At 41.2% G+C, this 26328-nt stretch overlaps 2 protein-coding genes and 1 non-coding gene across 7 annotated transcripts; 2 read left to right on the top strand and 1 right to left on the bottom strand.

Moving 5' to 3' along the window:
• The first annotated feature begins 445 nt into the window (after window positions 1-445).
• Window positions 446-19005, top strand: LOC144044604 (uncharacterized). Of its 3 annotated transcripts, none has more exons than XM_077559119.1 (20): window positions 446-673; window positions 7497-7574; window positions 7657-7722; window positions 7977-8128; window positions 8315-8399; window positions 8503-8662; window positions 8769-8865; window positions 8980-9097; window positions 9766-9822; window positions 10701-10769; window positions 10870-10959; window positions 11047-11150; window positions 11717-12194; window positions 13596-13694; window positions 13776-15503; window positions 16377-16524; window positions 16894-17011; window positions 17083-17242; window positions 18353-18433; window positions 18607-19005. In XM_077559119.1, exons 4-20 carry the CDS (start codon window positions 8007-8009, stop codon window positions 18718-18720), a joined length of 3828 nt encoding a protein of 1275 aa, XP_077415245.1. In that variant the 5' UTR covers window positions 446-673; window positions 7497-7574; window positions 7657-7722; window positions 7977-8006; the 3' UTR covers window positions 18721-19005. The 3 variants fall into 3 exon arrangements, with proteins under 3 accessions (XP_077415245.1, XP_077415243.1, XP_077415244.1); XM_077559117.1 differs by lacking the exon at window positions 446-673 and adding an exon at window positions 5492-5798; XM_077559118.1 differs by lacking the exon at window positions 446-673 and adding an exon at window positions 5493-5798 and having other exon boundaries at window positions 11717-12179.
• An 813-nt stretch (window positions 19006-19818) lies between these two features.
• On the top strand, window positions 19819-25013 carry LOC144044726 (uncharacterized). Of its 3 annotated transcripts, XM_077559310.1 has the most exons (8): window positions 19825-19890; window positions 20017-20155; window positions 21999-23749; window positions 23858-23951; window positions 24066-24154; window positions 24318-24453; window positions 24536-24634; window positions 24722-25013. In XM_077559310.1, the coding sequence occupies exons 3-6, from the start codon at window positions 22001-22003 to the stop codon at window positions 24354-24356; spliced, it is 1971 nt and encodes a 656-aa protein (XP_077415436.1). In that variant the 5' UTR covers window positions 19825-19890; window positions 20017-20155; window positions 21999-22000; the 3' UTR covers window positions 24357-24453; window positions 24536-24634; window positions 24722-25013. The 3 variants fall into 3 exon arrangements, with proteins under 3 accessions (XP_077415437.1, XP_077415435.1, XP_077415436.1); XM_077559311.1 differs by having other exon boundaries at window positions 19819-20155; window positions 24536-24607; XM_077559309.1 differs by having other exon boundaries at window positions 19819-20155.
• Window positions 25014-25827: 814 nt separating this feature from the next.
• Window positions 25828-25898, bottom strand: trnag-ccc (transfer RNA glycine (anticodon CCC)). Its single transcript has one exon. It is a non-coding gene; the product is annotated as a tRNA-Gly (tRNA).
• Window positions 25899-26328: the final 430 nt, after the last annotated feature.

The raw sequence follows: 26328 nt of genomic DNA, 5'->3' as shown, positions 1-26328 counted from the left end.
AATTATGCAATATTTATATGTATGATTGTGCAATAATTATAGCAGGCCTGTCCACAGAATACTCCTAATCCCTTTCTCCGCTGAAGGAGAAAAAGGAGAAAAGCAAACATAAATTCAACGTTAATTAAACATTGACCTTTCAAACGTTTTAATTCAACCAAAATACAATGTAGATGCAACGTCATCTTTTAAACACAAACTTCAATGTTGACATAATGTTGTTGAATCAATGTTGATTGACCAATCAAACTTCAACCGTAACCAAAAATCAACCTTCTTAACCCTAATTCAATGTTGATTTAAGATCTTTTGCTATCTGGGGTGCCAAACCTATAAAGAAAAAGTGTCAAGTGTTTTCCTTGCAGTGGAAGGACAAAATCAGTTGGTGGCGCCGGTGCACCATCAGGCGTGTTTTAAAACAGATGAACAAGATGAAGCAAAACATTAATGGAGTTGTGTTTTGTCAAAAATATGAAGAAGAGAACATGGGAGAATTAAAAGAACAGACTTGAGTCATTATGTGATTTGGTTGAGCATTTTGTTCTACAAATGGACAATGTTTAACTTTAACGTGTCAATCCTTTATTAAACTTCAAATGGGCATGAAAAACAGCTTGTAGCGAGCAGGCTTGGCATCTTATTTGAGGAACTACAGCAGCAAGAATGATCACAGGTAAAAATGACATTCAATTTGTCTTTTACTTAAATGACAGTACTTTAAGCCTGTGTTTTGTTTAAAAGTACTTCAATGTGTTTAAAGCATGGGAAAGGTTTTTCATGTGGCCTCTCCATATTGCAGATTTTCACCTGGAGCATAATCCCCGCAATAAACAGCGGTTCAGTGTCTTGGAAATTACAAATGCTGACATGCGAGCTTCTGCTTAGCATCACTAGCGTCTGTCTGTCTGTCTCTTCACGTTTTTCCAATCTCACAGTCCTCATACACTTTAACGCCTACTCCTCCACCGTCTTTTTACATCTGCAAATGTCTTCCAGATCCTTTTTTTTTTATGATTTAGCCTCACACCTTCCTCAAGTTGACTCCCGGGCTGCAGACCACGTTAGCACCGTACTAACGCGGACCTGCAAACCTATTTCAGGATCGGGCCTATGGGTGGGGGGGGGGCATCCGAGGAATTCTCGCCCAGCGTGTTTGATCCAACCTTTACGCCATCAATCAGATTGTAGGCCTGCACGCAGTTCTTGAATACTTCAAGACTCCAAACAAAAGGTATTTTTCACACATGAAACCACATAAAGTGACAAAATACAGGAAGTGTGTAGTGTAGTTTTATATATATTGCGCATTTCATACACAAAGAAACTCAATGTGCTTCACATAATACACTAAAACATTTTAAATATAAAGTTAAATATATTAAACAGCAAAGTAAAAAAAATATAAGTAGCTTACTAAATTTGCTAACAGAACGTCCAGTGCAAGAACATGATTTATAAGAATGTGACTTTAAAATACTTTGTAAGACCTTAATCATACATGGGAGAAGAGCATAGTTTTTACCTTGGATTTAAAAGCATGGTTCTGTTGGCAGCTTATTCCATTTGCATGCAGCATAACAGCTAAATGCTGCTTCACCATGTTTGCTTTGAACTCTGGCTCCACTAATTGACCCGAGTTTGCAGATTTCAGTGCCCTAATGGGTTTATATACCATTTGCATTTCTTTAATGCATTCAGGACATAAGCAATTCAGCAACCAGTGGCAGGATTTTAAAATCTATTCTACAGTTGACTAGGAGCCAGTGTAAAGCTTTTAGGAGTGGAGTAATATGTTCTGATGTTTAGAAATATTCTTTAGTGCCTGTTGTTTACATGGCCTTCACCAGCTTCATCACAAGTGGAAAAAAGCATAAATAAGACACGGTTGCTCTACTAGCTTCCGGAATGGTCTTACTAGCGAGGACAAAAAGTGTACTTCTGATGTTAAAGATACAAAACACCCATCCGAGTTTTTTGACCCGTTAGACTTGAAGACTCCGACGCGATGACGGATGTGGAGCGAGATAAGATGGACGACCCGCCTTGTTGTTCCAGAGCGGACGAGCTCCTCAATATCAACGCAACTTTGTTGATTTAGAATCCAGCGAGGCCTGATCGGGTTTCTAAACTTTCCCTTTGAAATGGAAGCATGAGAGAGACTCCACCATCCCGACTCTTGTCCCTGGAGTCCTCCAGTGTCCTCTATGGTCCCTTGACAGTCCAAACATGCTAATTTAAAAGTCAAAGCACAGACAATGCAAATTATGTCTGATTCCTTTTAATACAAATTGAAAGACAGAAGAGTAAATTTGAATGCAGTGCAAAGATGAAATACAATCCAAATTTTTTTTTGCAAATGTGAAAAACTACCTCTTTTTTATTTTATTTTAATTTTTACCCTTAAGTCAGTGGATTTTTTTAACATGGCTCAACTTTCCATATATTTTCAATATATAAATGTTTCTTCCTCATGGGAAATAGAAATGATCTGATACAATCTATATAAAACTTTTGACAGTATCAACTGTACATGCAATTTAATATATCATTTTTAACCATGTTTAATTCAGTTTTTAGGAACATGATGAAACATTTTAGAATCTGAAGATTAGGTAATGAAGCTTGGCGAGTCACCTCGATGAGGGAAGTTAGAACCCTCACACACAAATAGAGTATGCTTCTTTCTTTCTTTCTTTCTTGTTTTTATTTCAGACATCATATCCCAATTGACGTCAATAACAAAGACGTAAAGAAAAGCACATATTAAATGTTGAAACAAGATGCCTGAAAGGGAGTGTGAAGAAGAGAACTTATTTAATCCCACCCCTTTTTACACATTTAATGTAAAACATAAAAGCATTCACCACTTCCGGCAAAAAATAACTTGCAACTTTTTGTTTCAAAACTAATTAAGCAATTATCATTAACACAATATACCAAAAAATATTCACACACAAGTATTGTGTGAATATTTACTGATGTAATGCAATTAAAAATTGTTAATTGCATTACATCAGTACATTTTCTACCAACATTAGGAACAAAGGAAACAGTAAATGTATTGGTTAACACTCTATTACCAGTGTTGGCGCATACCAACACTGGTAATAGACAATACGTACCAGCAATGGTAAGAATATGACCAACAAAAGTTGACACTAGGAAAACAAACCAAATCTGATGCTATAAAGGTATGAATCTGAAAAGTATATAGGCATAGCTTTATTAGAATATCTTGTAAATTATTTGAGTTATATGTATACATATGATGGATTGCAGTACAGCCTGCAGGCCCTGCCAACCGTCCCCATCATTATTACTATTATAGTATAGCCATCCTCACAACTAGCTACATGCATAGATAGATATGAGTATTGAGCAGATTGTCCGTATTAACATAAATACAATCGAAGAATACGGTAAATTTGAGTGTCCTAGTCTGTGCATTAAAAGAAGCAAGATCTTGTCAACTTTTGGCAGAAGTGGAAAAACTTCCAACACCGGTCCGCCTCTTGCATTACCTATACTACTTGACTGTGAAGTGTGACCGGGTCTATGCAATAGAGAAGCAGCTTTTTAAAGTAATCCAAGACCACAATACGTTCGTACAAACACGTATTGGAGTGTAAATACAACAAATTGATGATTATGAAAGTATATGTGTCATAGTGTGTTGTGATTGTGACAAAAGATGATGAAGTTGATGGAGTGAATGTAAACGATGCAAAAAAAACAACAACAACAATTTTTTTGCCACCAAAATCCCTTTCTTATGATTGTTTTTGTTGATTTATAGTTGAATGTGTTGCAAAAGCAAAGAATATGAGGCTCCAAGTCACTGTTCTTCTCTTTCTTCTTTTCTTTTTTTCCCCACAAAAGCTGGTTTTCTCCACTTTTGGGTGACAAACTGGTGATTTTGGTGAAAGCAACCATGTTACTGATTACTAAAGACCAAAAACAAGCAAAAAAAACAATAACAACAACAAAGCTAGAAACAAAATAACAGCACAATTTTTCTGATCAATTGGATTTCATTTCAATGGGTAACCTTGATTTGATTTGACTTGCAAGCGTGGTCACAGGACAAAATACTGTCGACTTGTAACTCGAGACCCCACTTGTATGTTATCCCAGCAAGTCAAAAATACAAAAGCATTTTGTTCAGTTTTCTTGGTCAGGTTAATGATTGGTTGCACATTTTTAATACAAGCAACTTTTATTTGTCCTAGATGAGCGCTCTTTCCTCTTTTCTGACTCCACTTGAGATGTCATCAGCTTGTTGTTGCTGACAATCTTGTCAAACAAACCTCAAATACAATCCTATGGATAATAATAATAATGAATTATTATTATTATTATTATTATTATTATTATTATTATTATTATTATTATTATTATTATTATTATTATTATTATTATACATTAACTTTCAGTATTGCTGCATCTGACATTCTAGCGACGTCATAATTTTTGCACTGCGTTTTTTTGGGGGGGGGGGCGGGGGGTGTTTTTGTTTGGCAGGGCTTCTCAAACTTTTGGGGTCCACAATTAACACGTTGTAATGTTGCGAACAAGGGAAATTAGAGAGAGAGAGAGAGAGAAGAGAGAGAGAGAGAGAGAAAGAGAGAGAGAGAGAGAAAGAATGTGCTTCTCCTGCGCAGCAGAAAGTTTGTCATAATTTTTTTTAAGGAACAAAAACTTATAATACTGTGATTTTAAGAAAAACATAGTTTAACTAGTGAGTTTTAAAAAACACACTATTCTATTACGACTTTTGATCTGGAAAAAGCACATTTATTCTCTAAAAGAAAAAAACAGGGCAATAGTCTCTAAATATATATATATATATATATATATATATATATATATATATATATATATATATATATATATATATATATATATATATACTGCACACCTTTTTTTCTTAAAACAAAGAAAGAAAGGGAAAAAAGACTAACTTGATCCAACTATAATAATTAATAATAATAGTTATTTAATATTTTTTTGTGAAATACAAATCAGATCTTCGAGTAAGTTTGCCTTCAAGTGCAACAGCACCATCTAGTGGCACATATACAAACAAGTTTTTCTGTGTACTTTTATCATTATCACTTCCACATCTTACTACAGGTGACAAAAGTATTAGATCTGGTGTGAAAAAAGTATTAATTCTATACTTGAGTACAAATACTTGTGTAGTTATGCAAAAATAAAAAAGCAAAGACTCTGAAATGTAAGTGCAAGAGTAAAAATGAACTTTTATCGTAGTGTTCCGCCTTCTGATTTACCCGTAATGATGATTAATCAGTGATGAATAAAAAATTTCGGAAAAGGACATACGGGCATATGCTTTAAAAGGGTAAATTAAATAATTACGTATCTCAAAACTTGATATTTTCGCCAAATGATGCACAGATTTCCCCCTATATTTACAATTAACGATAATGTGTTTTCATATTGGGTTTCAAGCGATCATTGGATTCCACACAAAGACGTTTTGTTTTGTTTTATTCTTGTACGTACGGTGACGTCATGAGCGTGACGTTATGCTCGTGCCGTCGGCCGTCATGTAAAGTGCGAGTGACATACGAGCGAGGACACCAGAAACTAACAGCAAGAGCAAAACAGCGACAAGAAGGAAAGGAGGGCAGCAGCAATTTCAAGACGTTTTGGAGCACAAGATGTCGGCCGGCCCGTGCGAGAAGTTTCAGGCCAACTTTTTCAACAAAAGCAAATGTCAGAACTGCTTCAAGTCTCGCGAGCTGCACGTGCCCGCGCACCCACGGATGGAGCACGTAAGGACAAACCAAAACATTGCATTTGAATATCCTTCTACTTACTACTACTACTAGCGTTGCTATTATTTTATTACAGGTCGTAATTATTTCAAGCTTCAAACGAACTACTGCTGCTTATGCTTCTTTTTGTCATTTAAAGTCCACTTGTCACGCGGCATCCTTTTCGTGTAGGCTCTAAAATGAAAAGGTGCTTCAGAGGTTCGACATACCGCACCGCCTGGTTCCATCACTCACCATTTTTGTACTTTACTGGGGTTCGTTGCTGGTTCTTTGAAGAGGTGATAGTCCTACATAGCACATCACCTTGGACATCTTTCCAGTTTCATATCCAATAATTATTTGGTTCTAATTTGAGGCTATATAATGTAACCATTCAATAATAGGTGGTGCAGAACCAAAAAGAATGCTGATAAATAAATGGTACTCAAATGCGGTTCCCCTACACCTACGTACAAGACAAAGAATCACATTTGGGTGCTATGTAAAACCTTTAGAGTCTAGTGTAGTACTGCAAAATTTAGTTCAGTCTTTAATGCAGTACTTAGTAATTAGCATTATGCAGTAATTCTCAAATGGTAGGTAGTAGTAGCCCAAAGTATGTTGTGAAGCCATTTTGGATGAATAGTGGACATGTAGTAAAGAATTACCAAGTGTTGTTTACTGTTGTTGACACACAACACTTCTAAGTTACTAATGGAGTAAGAATATGTCATGTGCGGTACAGGAAGACACGCTAGATTGTGCAAAATTGACTGTTTTTCACCGGTTATGTAACTTTGGCCTAGAAGTGTTTTTCATACAGATATTTACCGTAATTATGAATTTGGAGTAGGGTTGAATACTTCATTGGATTCAAATCTACAATGCAGTGTAGTAGGATACAATTTCAAAATCACAACGGCTGCAATTTGGAACAAAAACTGCTTCGTTTTGGTTGGTTGTTAGCTTTATTTTTTTCAGGTACTCGTATCGTGTATGCATTCATTTATTTATACAGTGTCTCGATAAGTGCTTAAAAAGTGCAGTCCATATGTTTCAATATCATTGTTTCATGAACCGTGACAATTTAATTTTGGAGTGATAAAGCCTCAAATTTGATTGCATTATTGTTGTTATTGGCTCTGAATTTTGCCAAGCTGTCGTAGTGAGTGCTTGAAGAAAAAGTCAAGTCAAAATTGTCTTTACAATATGTTCAATGCGCCCCCACTAGGCTAAACACAGTATTTTGATTAATATTGTGTTTAAAGAATATGAATTAAGCAGAAAAATCCAGCCATTTTTGGTCATCTCAGGGGGCGGCCATTTTGCCTTATACTACTAAGTTAAGTCTTTCCTATTCAAATAATTCATGGTTCATTTGCTTATGTGACCAAAAAATGTACAGTATGTATAATCAATCGTATATTGTTTATTGTAGTACAGATTTATATTTGTTCAAAAACAAACTTGGGAAGTGGACCTTGAAAAATTAACCTCATATTAAATCGAAATATTGAGGGGGGATTTCCATCCATCCATGATAGTCAAGAGGTCCGAGGTTCCAATCTTGGCTCAGCCTTCCTCCCACATTCCAAAAGCATTTTAGCATGTTAGCGTCATTGAAGACTCTACATTGACCACAGCAGTGAATGTGAGTATGTTTGTTTGTGTGTACGTGGCCTTCTGTTGACTGTAACCTCTTCCTGTGTTTGGTAGGCCAAGGCGGTGTACGCCGGCTGGCTTTGTTTGGCGCCCGAGGGGACGGACTTTGACAAGGCAACGCTCAGATCAAGGGTAAGGTGGCGCCATCTTAATGTCGTGTTAAAGCGGGTGAAGATGATGCTGATCTGACTTTAATCGCCTCGCTCCCAAACAGAAATGGCAGCGTCGTTTCTTTGTGCTGTATGAAGACGGTGTCATAACCTTCGCGTTGGATGAGCTGGTGAGGCGGGCGGCCATGTTGATCCAGATGTTACACAGAGGATTTAGGATTAGTCCCAACGATAATGCACATCCCCCATCCCTCTCCCCCTTCGCCTTAACCTTTGTACCCCTCAAATATTAATTCAGCTGTTAAGTCATCATACATTAATGTTTTTTCCACTTTGTTTAAACTTTCGGACACAAAACAGACGAAATGATCACCAAATCCAAAATTTAAAAAAATCACGCTGTTGTTTGTTTTCTGGCCTCCAGCCGAGCACTTTGCCTCAGGGCACGCTGAACATGAACGCGTGCACGGCCGTGTTGGACGCGGAGGCGCGCACCGGCCAAAAGAACGCCTTGTGTATCGTCACCGCACAGCAGCAAGTCTACGTACGCGCCGACAACAAGGACACCATCAGCGGGTACGGACGGGAGGACGGACATGAGGGAGTGACACACTTCGTGGCCTGTCACGTCCTCTCTTCTTAATTTCAGCGTTGTCACTTCCTGCATTTTCACTTCCTACCATCTTTCCTGCGCTCTCATTTCCTGTCCTTAAGCTTCCTATCTTCTCACATTCCACCTTCACGATTGGTGTCTACTTCCAGGTGGAGGGATCAGCTGGCTGTCTTTGTGCTGGCCAACGCTAACAATCTCAAGAAGAAACGCAAAGTGGACGTTGCCTGCGTGCAGGTGCGAAATGAAAACCACCAACATTGTCAAGTCAACGTCAGCACTGCGATTTCCTGGAAGAGAAGTTCCTCAAAACTCAAGCAGTCGTCTTCTTCTCCCACAGGCACCTTCTCCCGCCAAGATGGCAGCCCCGGGCTCCACCTTTCAAGCGCCAGCGGTGGCAGGCAGCGACCAATGGCAGGAAGACCAACAAGTTGTGAAGATCCCCGTCTGGACTGTCACAGGAATTGATCTCACAAGCCCTCAACATGCCCTCGCAGCAGGTGTAGTCAATCACTTCCTGTCTAATCACGTCCTTTCTTCTCACAGCTTGGCCTTTCACTTCCTCTCTTCTCACTTTCTGTCTTCTTCTGTGGTTCCTCTTAACAGACTGTGAAGTGTGTGTTGTTGGTGACGCACACTCGACATGTGGAAGTTTGCATCCATGCGGCGATCTGACTGAGCTGGAGACAACGTTGATCCAAACGTGAGACATGGACATTAGCCAACTAAGTTGACTACCAATCAACTTACCACTCCCAAAACATAGTCAATCTGTCAATGAAATGTGATCAGTGTTTGTGTTCTTGGCGTTTTGCAGCTCTAACTTTGCAGTAGGGAAACACTTGATGAGTGGCGGGACGCTCGGGGTGGAACAGGAAGTGGGGATGTTCTCCTCTGGGTTGGACAAGAGTGAAGCTCGGCCCTCCGAGCGAGAAGTAAACACTTGCTTATGTCGGGAATATCGTCTTTGTGTCTTCCATCCTCTTCCTGTATGGAGTCAATATGATGAGACACCGTGTAGTCATTTGCTTAGTAATTCATTTGGAAAATAACTCACTAATAATTCCTCACAAGTCACTAATACTCGCTCACTCATTAATGCCCTACACACAACAATTTTTCCAAATTAACACATTTGAATGCCATTCACTATTTAAGTGTCAACATGAATGCTGAATAAGAGTTCTGTAGTGGAGTAGAGGTCATGTGACTAAACACTGCATCCAATTGGCTCCATAGCACCCTTGTGCAAACTAGTGGTGTACAGATGGCGACGCTTGACATCGAAACAGATTTGCATCAACGCACCAGCTGATTCCAGCTGGATGCTGCTTTTAATGAGACTTGAGTGCGTGTTGTCACGGGCGTACGGTCTTTCTGGACCCGATCCACAAACAGCTTTTGGATTATGATCTCCTGAAAGCCTTTAGCGGCTTGTGCAGTGGCCCAGTGAGGCAGTGGCAAATCCAACCCCCACCCCCGCCCCCCAGTGCTCAGCGCTGGGCTAATCCTCATCACTGAGCACCCCACGCAAATATCCCAACTGTTCCACTTGACTTGAACTTATTTTGTGATTCATTTCATAAAATGTGTCTTTTTGCAGCCGGATTTGTTAAACTTCAAAAAAGGCTGGCTGGTGAAGCTGGATGACGATGCTCAGGTAAATGTCAACATCACACCATTTAGTATAAACAGGGGCTGCAACAAATGATTATTTGAATGCTTGTTGAACATGTTGATAAATTTTTCCGAAACATTTTTTTATTTCCATTCCGTTGTTCAAAAGCAGAGAATTATTTCAAATTGACTGCACGGAAAATTTACAACTTCATGATGATTTGGTTCCAGGTGTCAACAATTGTAACAACTACCAGAAAATTTTAATAATTGTAAGGTAAACGCAGATGTTTGCAAATGTCTTATTTTGATTCAGTACAAAGATAAGTCTACTTTCATGGAGAACTACAAAAATCTGTGAATATTTACTGTTGAGATGCCGAAATTCTGAGGATTTGAACAGTTTGAAATTCAAACAAACTCTCGAAACGATCAATTGATTAGGGAACTAGTTCTTGACTAATTCGATAATCAGTTACGATTAATTGTTGCAATACAGACAAGCGTTTGTGTTCAAGGGCCACATTTGATTTTTAAAGGGATACCTTTTTTTTATATTATTCAAAGTTGATTTTTTTCAATAATATACAAATAATCTGGTCTCGTAATCACTAATTATATTGCATAGGTGGTGCCGTACTATGACACTGCCACATCGTGCCGCACCATCATTCTGCTACGTATACCCGAAGCAGAAGAACTTGAGGCACCGTAGTGCGCGCGCGCTTCAAAATGCACACGTCGAACTTAGGTCATTGCATTCTATTAGTTCACCACTAGATGGCACTAAATTCTACACACGCTTTGAAGTATCCATTAGTAGACCTTGAATGGACGGATGGACTCAACTTTCATCACATTATACTCAACAATTTAAAAAAAAAACATATTTAAAGCCCACCTGTGTCTGTCTCCCTTTAGTGGAGAAAGTACTGGTTTGTCTTGTTTGCTGACTGCCTCAAGTTTTACAAGGACGCTGTGGCCGAGGAGGTTTGTCAACAAGCTGTTATCTGTGTTATTCTTTGGGTTTTCATTTAGTTTCTCTTTCTTTGCCGTAATATCGGTGTGGTGATTTCTTTTCTGCCGCCAGGCGTCAGAGCAGGAAGGTGAAGTGGACTTGAGCGAGTGCTTCAAAGTGTCTGAGCAGCAGGTCCACAAGAACTACGGCCTTCAGATCCACGTAAGACTAAACAGTTGGCATTGAAATGAGATTTGTTTGTTTTTCTTTACCAACATGAACTTTGAAGCTTCTTTCAACATCTTTCAGACTCCAAGTAGCATCTGCACACTGTCGGCCATGACGGCCGGAATACGGAGGAATTGGATCCAAGCTCTGATGAAAAACGTGCACACTGCTCCTGATGTCACCAGGTAACTTTATTTACAATTTATATATATTTATGTATATTTACTTGGGAACATACCACCTTGCAAAGATCAAGTTGTGAACATATAAACTTGTACACATCAGCTTATCATCCTTAAACTTACAAACTCTTTAAGTTATTTACAGTTAACTCATATGTTACAGCTTACATGGGCAACTTTTTGACATGTCAACTTTATATATTAACCAGCATACTTGCATATAAACCTAACTTACTTAGATACATAAAGTTAACATATCGACTATATTGTGATCAACAATTGGCTTTACCATGTGAATATACCTTGTTACCTGTTCTCTCTAAACTTAAATATGTTAACTTCCTTATCTATAAATGTAATATAATTAAAGAGATCAACTTACATGCGTTAACTAATTTCACTCATTGGCAAGACACACCTACACTATATTGGCTCTGTGCTTACCATGCATACCACCACCCGCACTCACTCCAAAGTTTCCAAAGTCCGCACTAATTTTGCACATAAACTTTATACATAAAGCATTAGCTCAACATGCATCATTTGTTACATTTGTGTATGACATCCAGTTTATCAGGCTCAATGGTGGTCCTCAGCCCTAAGCCGGAATCTTTGGTCAAACCTGATGTGGCTCCAGATTGGTCGGAGCTGGATCGGCGTTCCAAGCCCCGGAGCATTCTGGAACGAAGGCGGGAAGGCCGCTACAAGACTTTCGACTGGACCGACTTTCGGCCTCCCAGCAGATCGGCGGCAGACGTCGATCAGTCCCCGACCCCGCTGCCGCCAACACTAAATGGCGAACTGGAGAAGAAAAGGAGGAGGGAGGCCAGGAGGAGGCGCTACGAGAGCATCCTGGGTTTGTCTCCCGGCCGAGAAGTGATGGGCGACGCGGCAGCGGCTGCCAGTCTGAAGGACGAAATGGAGGCTTGCTGGAAGCAGGTGGAGAGGAAGAACTCTTTCAGGAATGCCAAGATCCTCAACATCAACGACAACAACAACAATGCTGACTCCCCGCACGACTACAAGAAGGCGGTCAGTCCATTATGTGTATGTGTCCTGATGGTGAGGTGTACAAATGCTGACTCCCTAACATTCTTCTACTCAACTCACAAACCAACATACTTATACATTCACTAATTCATTCATTATGGCAATAAAAAAATAACACTGACTAACTAACTAATTCCATTTTTAACTCAGAAACTCATTGTGATTAACTCAGCCGACAACTCACTCACCCACTTACTAACTCGCTCGCTCACTCATTAACTCGCTAACTCAGCAACCTAATTCACTTAGTAACTCACTAACTCACAAACTTACTCATTCAATAATTTAATTTAATAAAACACTGGCAAACATGGTAATTAATTGACCAATTAACTCACTAATTACCTCAGTCACCAACTAACTCATGCACACCGTAACAAACTCACCCACCGACTAACTCATTCTCCAACTCACTTATTAACTCACAAACCCATTAATTGGCTGAGTCACTGCTAATACTCAGCTAACTAATTCATTTACTTACTCACTTATTCACTAAAGAACTCACTCTCAATCAAAGTAAGCAACTCTGTTAATACCTGAGAAAGTCACTAACATGCTAACTCACTCAACAACTCACTAACTTGCTAACACACTAACAAAGTAACAAGCTCACTAGCTGACACTCACCCTATAACTAATTCACTCGCTTGCTAACACTACTAGCTAATTAATGTACTTGATTTCTGACTTATTTATTCGCTCATGAACCCACTAAATTGCCAATCTAACACACTCAAACTTACTCGCTCAGTCACTCAATAATTAACTTCGCCTAACACGCTAATGAACTTACCAACAAACTCTAATGAAAGCAACCACTAACTAATTTACCAACTAACTCATTCACTAACAAAGCAAGAAACTCACTGACTCGGGCATGCATTCATTCAGACACCAACTCAATGATTGACTCACCAACCTCAGTCACTCAGTAATTCAATAACTCATAAAACTACTCTCTCACTAACACTGATTAATGTTCTATTTAATTCACTAACCAGCTAATTCACTAACAATTAAACTCATTAACTTGCATATTAACTCACAAACTGACTAAATCACTGACTTGTTAGCTTATTCACTAACTCATTCACTAACTAAAGTAACTAACTAGTTAACTCAGAAACTCACAAATCATGCTAACCTGCTCTGCAGTCACTAATTTGCTATCTCACTCACTAACAAAGTAACAAATGTAATAGGGAAATCAAAACTCACTAAGTCACTTATCAGCCAAATAATTCATGCACCAGCTAACTACTATAACTCACTAACTTACTAAATTAACTCAGTCACATACATTAGTTTCTAAGTACAGAGACGTAAAGGTGAGGCTGTTGTTTGATTAGCATCACTAATGAGTAATTTGAGACTTAGTTGTTTCTGTGTTGGAAGTTTGAGGATCTAAAGTGTCAGCTGGAATTGTCCGAGCGTGGCAGACTGGAGCTTGAGTCTCGTCTGAGCATTTGGACTTCTTATCAGGCGACTGTAACGGTAGACATTTACACTAATCTTATCAATTAAACATTATAAATACATCAACTTAAATGTTCTCCTCTCTTGTCTTTCCTAAAGTCGGAATGTTTGCAAAGATCCGGGGATGATGTTCACTCTCTGAGTGAAAGTCCGGTGGTTGCAATCACAGGAAGCAGAATTCCAGAGCATCCGTGTCTTGTCGACAACATACCCACAATGTGGATGCATGAAATGGATGAGCATTTACTTCCCATCTGGTGCGAGACCTTGGTTTCCACAGGGTCGGACAGCTCAGACCTACAGACCGACGGTGAAGCTCAACATGAACCTCTAGACTTGGAGGATTTCACATGTGACCAGCGTGAGCTTCCCAGGACGGATGGCCCACCGTGTCCGGACTCAGAAGGCGACTGCCGGTCCTCCACGTTGGACGCCCTGGTCGAGGCGGGTGGCGACCAGTCTGATGTCAGGAAGCTGTCCCAGGAAGTGGAGATCCTGGGCTGTCAGAAGGAAGCTCTCAACCAGCGCAATCAGGAGATGCTCAACCAGCTGAGCGAGGCAGACCGCGAGATCCAACGTCTCAAGGAAGAGCTCAATCTCAGGTGTGCAGAACCGCTTCCCAATAAAATGGAGCACTTGGAGCAGGAGCTTCTGGAGAAGGACCGACAGCTTTTGGAGGCGCAGACCCTTATCACATCCCTGGAGGACAGGCTGGGGGACGCCGAGGTTCTCCTGCGGCGGCAAGAGGTAGAAGAGGAGGCTAGCGTGAATGACGTGGTTGCAGGCTCGGGGAACACCGAGGGTTTCTTGCTGCGATGTTTCCAAGCCACCGAGGCCAAGCTGACGGAGCTGGAGAGGAAGCTCAGTCAATCGGAGCTCAGCTGCAGGCAGCTCCAGGCGCAGAACCAAGCCCTGAAGGAAGCCGGGATGCTTCATGGACAAAATGAGGACGACTTCCCGAGGCCTCCTGCGGACGGAAGAACGCACCAAATGCTGGAGTGGAGCATGCTCAGGTGGAAGGTTCTGGACAGGTTCTTGGAGGTTGTTGATAGATTGGAGGCTGGAAAAAGCAAGATTAGCGAAAGGGAAGCAGGGCATCCGGTGCCTTCCTCCCAGATGAAACTGGAGGAACTGTGGAGTGCGCTGTTGGATGGCATCAACGCCAACGCTTCCCATTCACAAGAACAACATGAAGAGCTTCTTGGTGACGCGGCACGACAGATGAGTCCAGAAAATCAAATGTTGATGAGTCGGAAACTTCTCGCGGAAGAAGAGAGCCCCGCCATTTTAGACAGAAAACTCAAGGAGAACATCCAGGATGTTCTTGGCAACGCCCAACGTGTCACTGCATTGAAAAGAGGCAGAATGTCGGATGATACCGAGCAACCGGGCACGCTGGATGACAGCAGTGTGGAATTTTTAGCAACGATCATACAGATCTTCTCGTCCTGGATAAACTCAGGGTCCTCCAGCGTGCGGGACAAGGTCGGGATGACGACCGAGCGTTTGCGCGCCACATTCATTTTCTCCACCGAGGCGGCGTTCTGCTGTCACATAACCAGCAAGTGCGACCGTCTGCTGGAGGAAAACACAGAATTGCGAAGGCGACTTTCCCATACAGAGAAACGAGCCACTAGCGTCGACGCCGGCAGCCAGACGCAACAGGAAACGCAAGAGGAAGGCAAGGAAGTGACAGGATGCCGGGAGGCGGGTCAAGTGGCTCAGTTGACGGGTCGCGTGACGGATTTGGAGGAGCAGCTGTCAATTACGAGACAACAACTCAGCTCAGCTCAGATACAACATGACGAGGAGATGCAGAACTTGAAGGTAGGGGGCTCTGAACGCCTTAAAGAAGCTGTACCATCATGAAAACGTGTCAAGGCAGGAATGTTCTAGATGTTTTAGCTTAGATTTTTACAACAGCGTGTACTTTAGGTGATGACGATGCAAAAATAATTATGCTAGGATCACCAAAGATTCTAAATTCTATGTTATATTCATTATAGATGTAATTGCCTTTAACTCATTCACTCCCAGCCATTTTCACCGAAGCAACCCCCCCAGCTCCCGGCTGTTTTATTGGATTTTGACTAATTTTGCAAGGTCCACAGAATATTGTGTTCTATTGCTAGAAAAACATGGAACCTACCAAAAGAAAGATTAGAGTCTCTTCTTTCAACAGAAAAAAAAAGTATCTATCTGTTTCCGTCTTGCAGCAATTAGCATTAGAATATATATAAGTTTCATCACCATTCACAAGTCTGTTGAAAATATTGGGGGAAAGAGCTTTTTTTGCAACATGGCCCTGGTTGATCCCTTATACTCTGCTCCCACCTGGTGGCTGTTTTTTTTTTTTTTTGTAATAACTATAAATACGTTTTGGGGACCATGGCAATATTGAAAATAGAAATGTATACGTTTTTGGGAGTAAATGAGTTCATATCTACAAACCAGGTACCTTGGCTTGTAAATCAAAGTTGGTTGCCTCAAAATAATTTTTGTTTATGAAACATTTACGTTAGGCTCATTTAAAGAATAGTAAAATTGGATCGTTGAAGATTATTTTTTATGTTTTATGTAAACACGTACATTCAAGACTCAATTCTGCAATGTTTACAAAAACACGTACATTATTTTCACTGAGAACATGTTTATGAAAACATTTTTAACTTTATCTTTTTTGTGGGGGCGGGGCATCAGGCGGAGTGCGAGCGTGGCCTGGCTGCCATGGAGGCTTGTCACGTGAAGGCGTCGGAGGAGCTGCAGCGGCAACACCTCCAGGAAGTTGACTGCCTCTTGGCCGAGAGAGACAGGATGTTGAACGAGGAGTCTGTCGCCACGGCAACCGGTGAGATGCACTGTATGTGTGGGACTCGGTGACAACCGGTGGCAGCTGGTCAATAGCAGGGTCTTAGGGCACCACCTCACCGCGCACAATGCCCAACACATTACTCCAAAAAATGTAATGCTAATATTAATGAAAATTGTTTTTGTTTTGCTTTTGTGGCATAGTTCACTCAGAGGTGTAATTCTTGTTAAAAGTTTGAATTTCTCTCCAAGCAATAAATAGGACCGAGGTTAAGAGAGGTTAAAAGAGGAAATCAAAATTGGAAATTGTATTTCAAGGCCATATCGCCCACCCCCTACTGGTCAATATGATTTGTCAATGATGAGTGATCAACTTCTTTATGTTTAATTTCTTGTGCATCGGGGTCAGCCATCGAAGCCATCGAGCGTGCTCATCGCCTGGAGCTGGAAAAGGAAGTGCAGAGGAGATGTCAAACACTCAATGTGACAGGAAACGCGCTCATGGAGGAAGTCTACAAACTACACAGGTACACGCCTCCCACAGCCTGTTAGCACATTAGCATGCAGCGCATCAACATGTGTTTTCATATATATGCAGTGAGGAGCTGGCGTCCTGTCAGCGGGAACTGGAGGATCTGTCCTATCGGTTCACGCTCAAGTGTGTGGAGGTTGGTCACATGACTCAGGAACTGGATGACCAGAGGAAAACGCTGAGCCAGCGGCAGCAAGAGAATCAGGACCTGATGGACCAAAATCAGGTAGGAACACGTCAGACACGTAAGATGGCTTCTTGGAGTGATTCCAGAACATTCCACAACAGAATCGCTGGAGAGTGAACACTTGTCTCTCAGCCCAAATGAGTCACTTCAGTATAGTTCCTTGGCAAGACTGAACTTTTGGCGGCATCTTTGTGTGTTTCATGTAGCACAAAAACAACGATGACTTCTGTTTAGCCTGTCCTGTGATCGCCTTGGCTGTAGCCGTCATCCTGATCCTCCTATCGCACCTCTTATCCAAAGCTATCCCTGTTATTCTTCTCAGTTGGCTTATTACGCTCAGGCCAAAGCAATTTAAGTAGTGCTTTGGCGTCATCTCATGCCCATGTGTGATGTCATGCCAGTCGGCTTGTATGTTAACTAAAACTATTGATGAGCCTCATGTAAAGATAGTTTGTTTCTGTTGAAAAATTTAACCACTGAAAACATTTGTTTATGTGCTCATGATTGTGTACATACGTATTACTGGGGCTGCATGAATTTGGCCAAAATCAAAAACACAATTATTAATCACAAGTACACATAATTTTGGGGAAACGTCTATATTTTAACTGCAATAACAACAAAAAATATGTTGACAGTTTTTAGTGAAAAAATTAAAGGAGTATCATTTTAAAATAAATTATCCTAAAAATAATTTACAATGTAAAGAACGGAAGATTCACTCAAATCTAACATCTAGCAGAATAAATGTTAGTATCCATTTTCCAAACCGCTTTGTGCTTGTTATTTAGGCATCGTAATGAAGACTTAGCAAAGCCCCCTGGAAGTTGGAGCACTACTTGTTAAGAAAGTGATTGATTACATATTTTGCAGAGCCCGCATTTGAAATGAAAATATTGCCAACAATCAGATTAATTTAGTCATGTCAGACAAAATAGTGAACATGTCTCAAATTCAATTAATTGCACAGCCCTTTGCAATATGCATGGTGTTGATGCTTTATGATCCTCTGTTTACTGCTTTATTCTGTACGCAGTTACAATGTTTTCAATTATTACCGGACTTTCCTATTCAGGGCAGGGCTCTGTTCTGTCTCTACTATAGAAATAACTTTTTTGTTGTTGTTGTCAATTCTGTGTCGTCTTTTAGGAGCTGACAGCTGAAGTCAGTCGACTGACTAAACAGGAAGTACCTCCTGTAAATCAGGACGCCAACGTTTATAAAATGGAGGTGAGTGGACTTAATGGTACCCCCCCTATCAACTACAGTATATAGTGGCTTATATAGTGAGTAGGTTTATCTCACAAAGTGTGCTGTAGGGACATTTAGGGAACTATCTAAATCCACTATATTTAAATTCCATTGTAGTGTTTTGGGTGTGTGGAATGATGGTGTGCTTTCAGCTGCTGCTGCGCGTGAAGGAGAGCGAGCTCCAGAGCGTGAGGCGCCAAGTCGCCGCCTTGCAGGACAAACTGCTGGCCGCACAGCAAGTCAGAGTTTACTGGAGTGACGAATGACAGCACAGGATTTAGCATTAGTCTGTTGAAGCCCCACCCCTTGTCCCTCATGTTGCACATAAATTATTTCTGTATTTAAAAATCCTTCTCAGGCAACCTTTGAAAGTTTGTTGTGTCATGTACATTTTGTCTGTGGTGTTGTAAATATTTATTGTTTATTATTCTGTCATTTCTGCTTGAAAAATGACTTGAAAATATCAAGATTTTTCATATTTGTTATTTATTTGAGTCATGTGTTTATTATTTTGTTGTGTTTCACTCACAATAAAGACAACAAAAAGTGAACTTGTTTTGTTGAGTCAACAAGATAAAAAGCATCCTGAGATGACTGTCAAGTTGAAGGATTGGTAAAAAAAAAATTAAAAAAAACGGACAACTTGGGTTATTTCAAAACAAAGGTCCCATTTTATAAAATTGGAATAAGTAAGTAATAAAATAAATGGTTGGGTGGGACAGATCAAAAAATAGAAATAATCAAATAACCATGACCAAAAAGTTACATAATTAGAATTGTATAAAGCTGCCTTCTGTGCTTCCATGCTAGTTAGTTTCAAAACAAACTTTTGAGATCAATATCTGGTATTTTGTGTTTGAGAGACTCTCTATTGCTTACAATATATGTGCATATTTGATGTGTATTTAAATTAACTTGTTTTATAAGAAAATTAATCGTTTTTCTAAGTATGAAAAGAATATTCTATTTAATTTACTGCTGTGGGAGTCCTAAGATTAAATACAGCATAATATGTAAAATGTTTCAAAGTATTTATCTACAACATGAACTAAGGCCCAGGTGTCATTGTAAAAATAAAAATTTAAGCCACAACAAAATTAGGGGAAATTACATGAGACGCTGAATAAGTAGTACTGTACAGAAAATGGATGAACACAAAATTATATTTAATAAAATAACCAGAAAGTAAACAAATAAGAGTTGTCACCATAAAGCTACCTTTCATGCTAAGATGTTAGTTTGCAGTTAAAACTCAATTGTCACCCTCGAATTCCCAAACACCCCCACGACCACCCCACCCCACTTCCCCTAACTCTTACTTTGAAAACAACATTCCGTCTTCCGGGTTTGTTTTATGTGTTTCAATGTCGCTTGGCTAAGCATTAGGGGATGGCAGCTGTCGTCACAACAACAACAACAACATCTTCATATACCAAGTAACATTACAACGCTCTATTATTAATATTTCATTAATATTTCCTGTGTACTTGACTACTTTATGTCTCATATGTGGCTTGTCGCGCCGACAAAAACGTTGGCGACGTGTGCCTGTTAATGTCTAGTTGTCCGGCTAGTTAGCATGCTAAGCAGCTAGCGTGGTGTGGGCTGGCTGCTGGGCCTGCTGAAGCCGGCGGAAGAGCTTCGTGAGCAGGGAAGAGCCTCGCCCCGGACCCGCCAAGACCATCCGAACAGCCGCCGCTGGTAACGCCGCCAAAGTCCACCTCAACATTTATTCATTCATTAAATATTGTATTATTATAAACGAGGCTTGCGTGTGCCTGTAGCGTTACATTGCTGTTTTGTTTTGTACAGCTTGGACCGAAAATAACAGACAGTATCAAACAACATATTATATGAAAAGAAAAGTCGTTAAGAAAAAGGTTACAGACACAAATTTAATTTGCTTGAAGGTGCTCAATCATCAAATCAGAAATTATTTTTATTATATGACATCATCATTATATGGCCATTGGTCCATCCATTTTCTAGACTTCTAATCCTCACTAGGAGTGATGATCTTGAGTTTGTTTGTCCAAGGTGTTTTTCAGTGAAAGGAACCATAGACTGGTCACCAGCCAATGTCAGGGCACTTAAAGAAATGAAAATATGACTTGAGCATGCAAACTCCAAATAAGAAAGGTGGAGTCTGGATTCAAACCCCAATCCCTAGAATAGTGAGGCATAGATGATAACCACTGCAGCACCGTGCTACTAACTTGCTGTTTTTATAAAAGAATACTACATTAAAGCAGTTATTGGTTCCTCTACATGCTAGGGCGGAGCTATGTGGTGGCCCGGCCACTCTCGTGCTACCCAACTCTTTGGGGAATTTTTCTAAATGTATGTTACACATTTACAATAATAATTAACCTAAATGAACACACTTTACGAGTTTGTCTTTGTAACAATCATTGTCAATCAAAACCCTTATTTTTCACCTTAGCAAGCAAACTACATAGCTGAGAACTCATTGTTTGTCATGCCATCCACAGTCATGGTTTCATAAAATAAAAGGTACATATACAGTATATATATATATATATATATGTATATATATATATATATATAAATCTTGCCCAACTCATTTATAATAAACTAAAAGGCAACGTTTAAAATTGTGAATTATAATGAGATTTTGTATTGTGATTGTTAGATTTGATTTGAAAGAATGTCGCAGTATGCACAATGCTGTCAGTCGTCATTGACAATTGGTCACACTGATTGGCTGTTAGCTAGCAAATCAGTGCTTGAATAAAAGTAGCCACAAAAGCCCAGCTGCAGATAATTGCATTATCTAATAAATCAAGCTGAGCAAAACATTGCTTTTTACTTAGACATGATGCTTGTGTTATGAATGCGTTGAGCACGTTTCTGGATATTTTGCATTTTAGTTCATGAAACCCTGACTGTAGATGGTAGGCCTATACTTCACAGCTACAGCAGGTGTGACATGTTTGTATATGAATGTCTGTGCATGTATTGCCATTCTTATGTGCAATGTTGGTTTGCTCAGGCAAGTAGGGCTGGCGAATGGCATATTGAAATGATCAAATCATTTGAAACACTTAATTCAGAAAAATAAGCAATCTTTGGGAATGTTTGAAACTCCTTCCCACAGCGTCATCTTGTGGCCAATTGTAAAATATCATATTAAAACAGTAGTTGCCGAATCCCTATTAAGGAAAGTAGCTATGGGATCGCTGTCATCACCTAATTTACCCAATTAACAAACCGTATATAATTGTAATGGATTCCATTAGAGAAAGAAATAATATCATGGGAGTGAAAAAGTACCCCAAATATGTATAGAAACGCAAATAAGGTTTTTAACACCGTCTCACGTTAATCTCGATCCATTATACACTCAGAGACAAAATGTTCTAAACAATTAGGGGCATAATGGAATGGCATTGTCCTTCTGATACAGACCTCAGAACAGTTTGGATTTTGCCATCACTACTGGCCACCCTGTTGGAAAACTTCTGGTGACGCCCGTCTTCACGAGTGGCCACTGTATCACAATGCAACCAAACTTGTGTTTCAGTAATGGAGGCGATCCCGTCTGAGCCGTCCATTATGGCGGTCGACCTCTCCAAGAGCTTCTCTACGCCGGGCCGGACCCGAAACCACCATGCCCCTGCCCTGGACCACCCCGCCAAGCCCGAGTGGTACCACAGACGTCCAGTCGGCTCGCACGTGGACACCTCGTACGGAACCGCAAGCTACGACGGTGACAGCGGCGTGGAGCCAAGCTACTTGAACGCCGCGCTCCCGCCGGGCGTGTATGGCGACGGCAACCTGTGGTGTCCCACGTTCTACCAGGCAGACGCCAGCTGCGAGGATGACAGCGACAGCGGCTCAGACGTTATCGTGCTGCTGGCGGCCGCCAAGGAGCCGCTGCTCTGCGCCTCCTTTGTGGAGGATGGCGTAGAGCCACTGTCGCCGGCGCCGTCCTCGCCAGGATCCTGCCAGCCGACACCAAGCTCGCAGAGTAGCGACACCTCGTCATCGGAAGAAGAAGAGGAAGTCGTGGAGGAATCGGAAAGCTCGGTGGACATCCCGCCGCATCACTCAAGACCTGTCGTCCTCCTGGCAGACCTTAGCTCCGACTATGCCAGCGCCGCTCACTTCCACGCTGACATGTTGAGTGACGACAGTGATGTGGTAGAAGTCCCTGTCACCCAAACTGCCCGGAAGAGGCTGACGTTTAATAAAATTCAGGACAAATCTGTGCCTGTTGAACGCAAGTGCAGTGTCAGAATCAAGCCACACTCAACGCAGGCACCCCCGCCAACCTGGCCGGCACGGCGCCGTCTCGCGAGAAGCGCAAAGAAAGATGCGGTGGGCGTTTACTACGAAAGCTGCGACTCTGACGGCGCCATGGGGTACGCGCTAGAGAGCGACGAGGATACTCGTCGATGCCACACCGGCAGCGAATCCGACAGCTCTTGCCAGCGCCGCGTCATCAGCAAAACTGCCGACAAACCTCGAGAAACTGATCATTCTCACCGTCATGTTGTGAACAAATCAGACGATTCCCTCCAGCGGCATGCCAGTGAATCGGATGATGCGCAACAATGCCAGGCCACAAACGATTCTGATAATGCTGGCCGACGTCATTCCGCTAACAAATCAGACAATTCTGACTGGCGCCGCGCCACCAACAAATCTGCCGACACTCAAGGAAGTTCAACAAAACGAAAGTTGTCGGCGGTGGCTAAAAAAACTGTGAAGCGACAGCGACGCAAACGTAGAGCGTGGTGTCCGCCGTCATCTCTTTTCTCGCCACCAGAGCCTCAAATCAAATTGAAGTGCACCTCCACGCAAGAACCAACGAAGAAGAAGAAGAAAACATTGGACAATTTTTGCCCGTTTGTGCGAGTTCGGCAGTGTGCCAACTCACGGCAGAATGCCGTCACAGTGGTCAACCACCAGGACCAGCTAAACGTCTTGCACCAAAATCAGCAAAGCACCACCCGCTCTTCTTCAGGGCTCATCCCCAAGACTTCCTGTTTCCGTCTGGGTCGACTTAATGGTGCCGGCGACGCCCCTCCGCTGTGCTGCCTGTGCGGTCACGAGGCCAACGCCGACGGGCTGGGCGACCTTCACGGACCGTACCTTCCCGTACTGAGCTCGCTCGTCAAGTTGCCGGACTCAGGTACCGATGACGCCGCCGCGCGCCATCTTGCCGAGCGCTGGGTCCACTCGGACTGCAGCGTGTGGAGCAGCAGAGTCTTCCTGGTCCGAGGGAATATGTACGGCCTGGAGGAGGCGGAGCAGCTGGCGCGCGACACGGTTGGTCGAATGCAAATTCCTTGGATGATCATTACTTCTTGTTCCTCTATTTGTCTCCTTATGATGACATCACGTTCTCCTAATGAGTACTTCTACTTCCTGTGTCAGATGTGCTGTTGGTGTCATCAGTCTGGTGCTATTATGGGATGCTCACGCAAAGGATGCACCCAATATTTTCACTACGCGTGTGCCCTATCCTCAGGTACTATCTGTGTGTGTGTGTGTCTGTCTGTATGTGTTTCATAAATGCATGTGTTTTATATATGAACTTGTGTTTAATAGGTGTGTGTGTGTGTGTGTGTGTGCGTGCGTTCAGGTTGTGTGCTAAACGAGGACAACTTGTCACTGCGTTGTTTACAACATCACATGACCACATATCAACAACAACATGAAGGAAACACACAGGTGTGTTTAATTGTCTGTGTGTGTTAATTTGTATTTTTGTGTTTATGTGCATGTATGTGTGTTTGTTTCCACGTGGGTTTATTTGTGTGTGTGCGTGTGATTGTTTTTGTCTGTGTTTGTGTGAGCGTGTGTGTGCTCACACGAGTTTTATGTGACGTGTCAGAGGAAAAGTTGGCGAGCAGCGCGGCGTCACGTCAGGTGACAGACAAGGCGACAGCTCAAATTACTGACCCGTGACTGACACTCGATTGACACACGGAGTCACATGACTCAACCACGGTGCTCCAGAGTAATCACACGTAAGTCATCAGAGTACTTAACTAACTAAAACAAGTTTAAAGGCCTCAAGTTTGTTTATTTATTTTTGGTCTTTTGTAAAAGTCCTCAGGAGGCGGGGCCTTTTATGACCACGCCTACTTTCTTGTGACATCATCAAAACCAGCCGGCACGTGTGTACGTCACGCCCAATCAAACTTTACGGTACAATTTCACCTCCGGTTTATGTCTTTGTGACATTAGTCAAATGTTTTTGTATTTGTGTTTATTTTGTGTGTGTTTGTGTTGCAGGTGACACGTTGACAAGCATCACAAAGGTTTCATTATTATTAAGCGTTCATCAGTTCAAGTTCATTTTTGTCATAGCTGTTGCTAGGATATGCATCACACGCAGTCTATACGGTCATTAAAATGCCTACATGATGATGCCACATCTGATGTTTACACTCGTTAGAAGATCAAATGCAGTGCATCACTTTTGAATCAAGACCTCTTTTCCATGTTTATTTTTAAAGTGCGAGCGTTTCACTAGTTTTTGCTGCATTTTATGATCATGCACACCAATAAATGACATGAAACTCTGTGTTATGCCGTTCACTAATTATGATGCCCATGTATCATACTGCTTAAATTTGCATTATTTCAGAAACTGATTGTTCTCAATGAGGCGGGAAGAATGAACGGCCAATTCCATATGAAAGTTATTGTGATATTATTTTAGTTCTTTGTGGAGGAAAAGCACCAAAAAGTACCAAAGTGGATTAACAAGTGTACATTGTAAATGAATTGTGTCATAACATTTCAGTTCACAAGTGATGAAAAGGAATTTGTCGTTTTCATTTTGTGTATTTTCTTTTTTTTATTCCTAGTTAAAATTGCTCATATTTAAAATGGTTGTAGAATGTCCAGATTAAAGGAAATACATTGTAAAGCGTGGAAGCAAAATTTTCATGCATCCAGTCATTCTCTAGCATTTGGCCTTATTGAGCTCAGGGATGGATTGGTTATTGTCAGGTCACGAGTCAACGAACTGGCCACCCTTCAGCGTACTAAGACAGATTGGTCTCCAGTCAATGTTACGGCACATACAGACAAGCAATAGACTGGTCACCGGGGGTTGGGCATCAAGAGACGATTTTGATCCGGACAATCATTTAGATTATGTTGTAATGCCTTGTCCACCGATACAAAGAAGTGTGCACACCCGCGCTCTGCATGCATGCAGAAAGCATCAATCTTTTTTTTTTTTTAACAATCTCCTAAAACTTAGTTATTGTAGTATGTATATTAACAAGATACACAATCAATTAATAAGCAACCATAAGAATAAAATCGCCAAAAATAAAAATTTGCCCGGGGCAACAAATACAAATTAAATGGAAGCAACAATAAAAAAGTGCGCCGCCCGGGAATCGAACCCGGGTCGCAAGAATGGGAATCTTGCATGATACCACTACACCAGCGGCGCGTTGCGGTTTAACGGCAAAAATTGATTACATATAGTTGTAAAACACAGCCGTTTACATGGCGTGAAATGATTGTTTTCATTCAGTAACTCCTTCGTATACGTTTGTTGTACGTTTCTCCAAAGTTACCATTAGAAAGCTGAAGGTAAGTACACAGTCAGCACGTAAAACGTTTGAAACATTAAGCCTTAGTCATCCGACTACATTATGTCTATCAAATTAAAAAGGGGATTAACAGTCAATCGCTACATTCGTATTCTTTTGTATATTGAGGTACTGTAGGGACAAGTCAATTGTTTATTTTATTTGTATTTTTTTCTGAGTGTAACTGACCCGTACTGCACGTCACGTTTCGCATTTACTAGAGTTGACCACTAGATGTCACTGTGAGACAAATAGAGTCACGTCCACGCTTGTTTGTTGATCACACTA

Source organism: Vanacampus margaritifer, chromosome 2, assembly GCF_051991255.1.
Source record: "Vanacampus margaritifer isolate UIUO_Vmar chromosome 2, RoL_Vmar_1.0, whole genome shotgun sequence".
Lineage (NCBI taxonomy): Eukaryota > Metazoa > Chordata > Actinopteri > Syngnathiformes > Syngnathidae > Vanacampus > Vanacampus margaritifer.
This window is presented reverse-complemented; position numbering and strand designations above follow the sequence as displayed.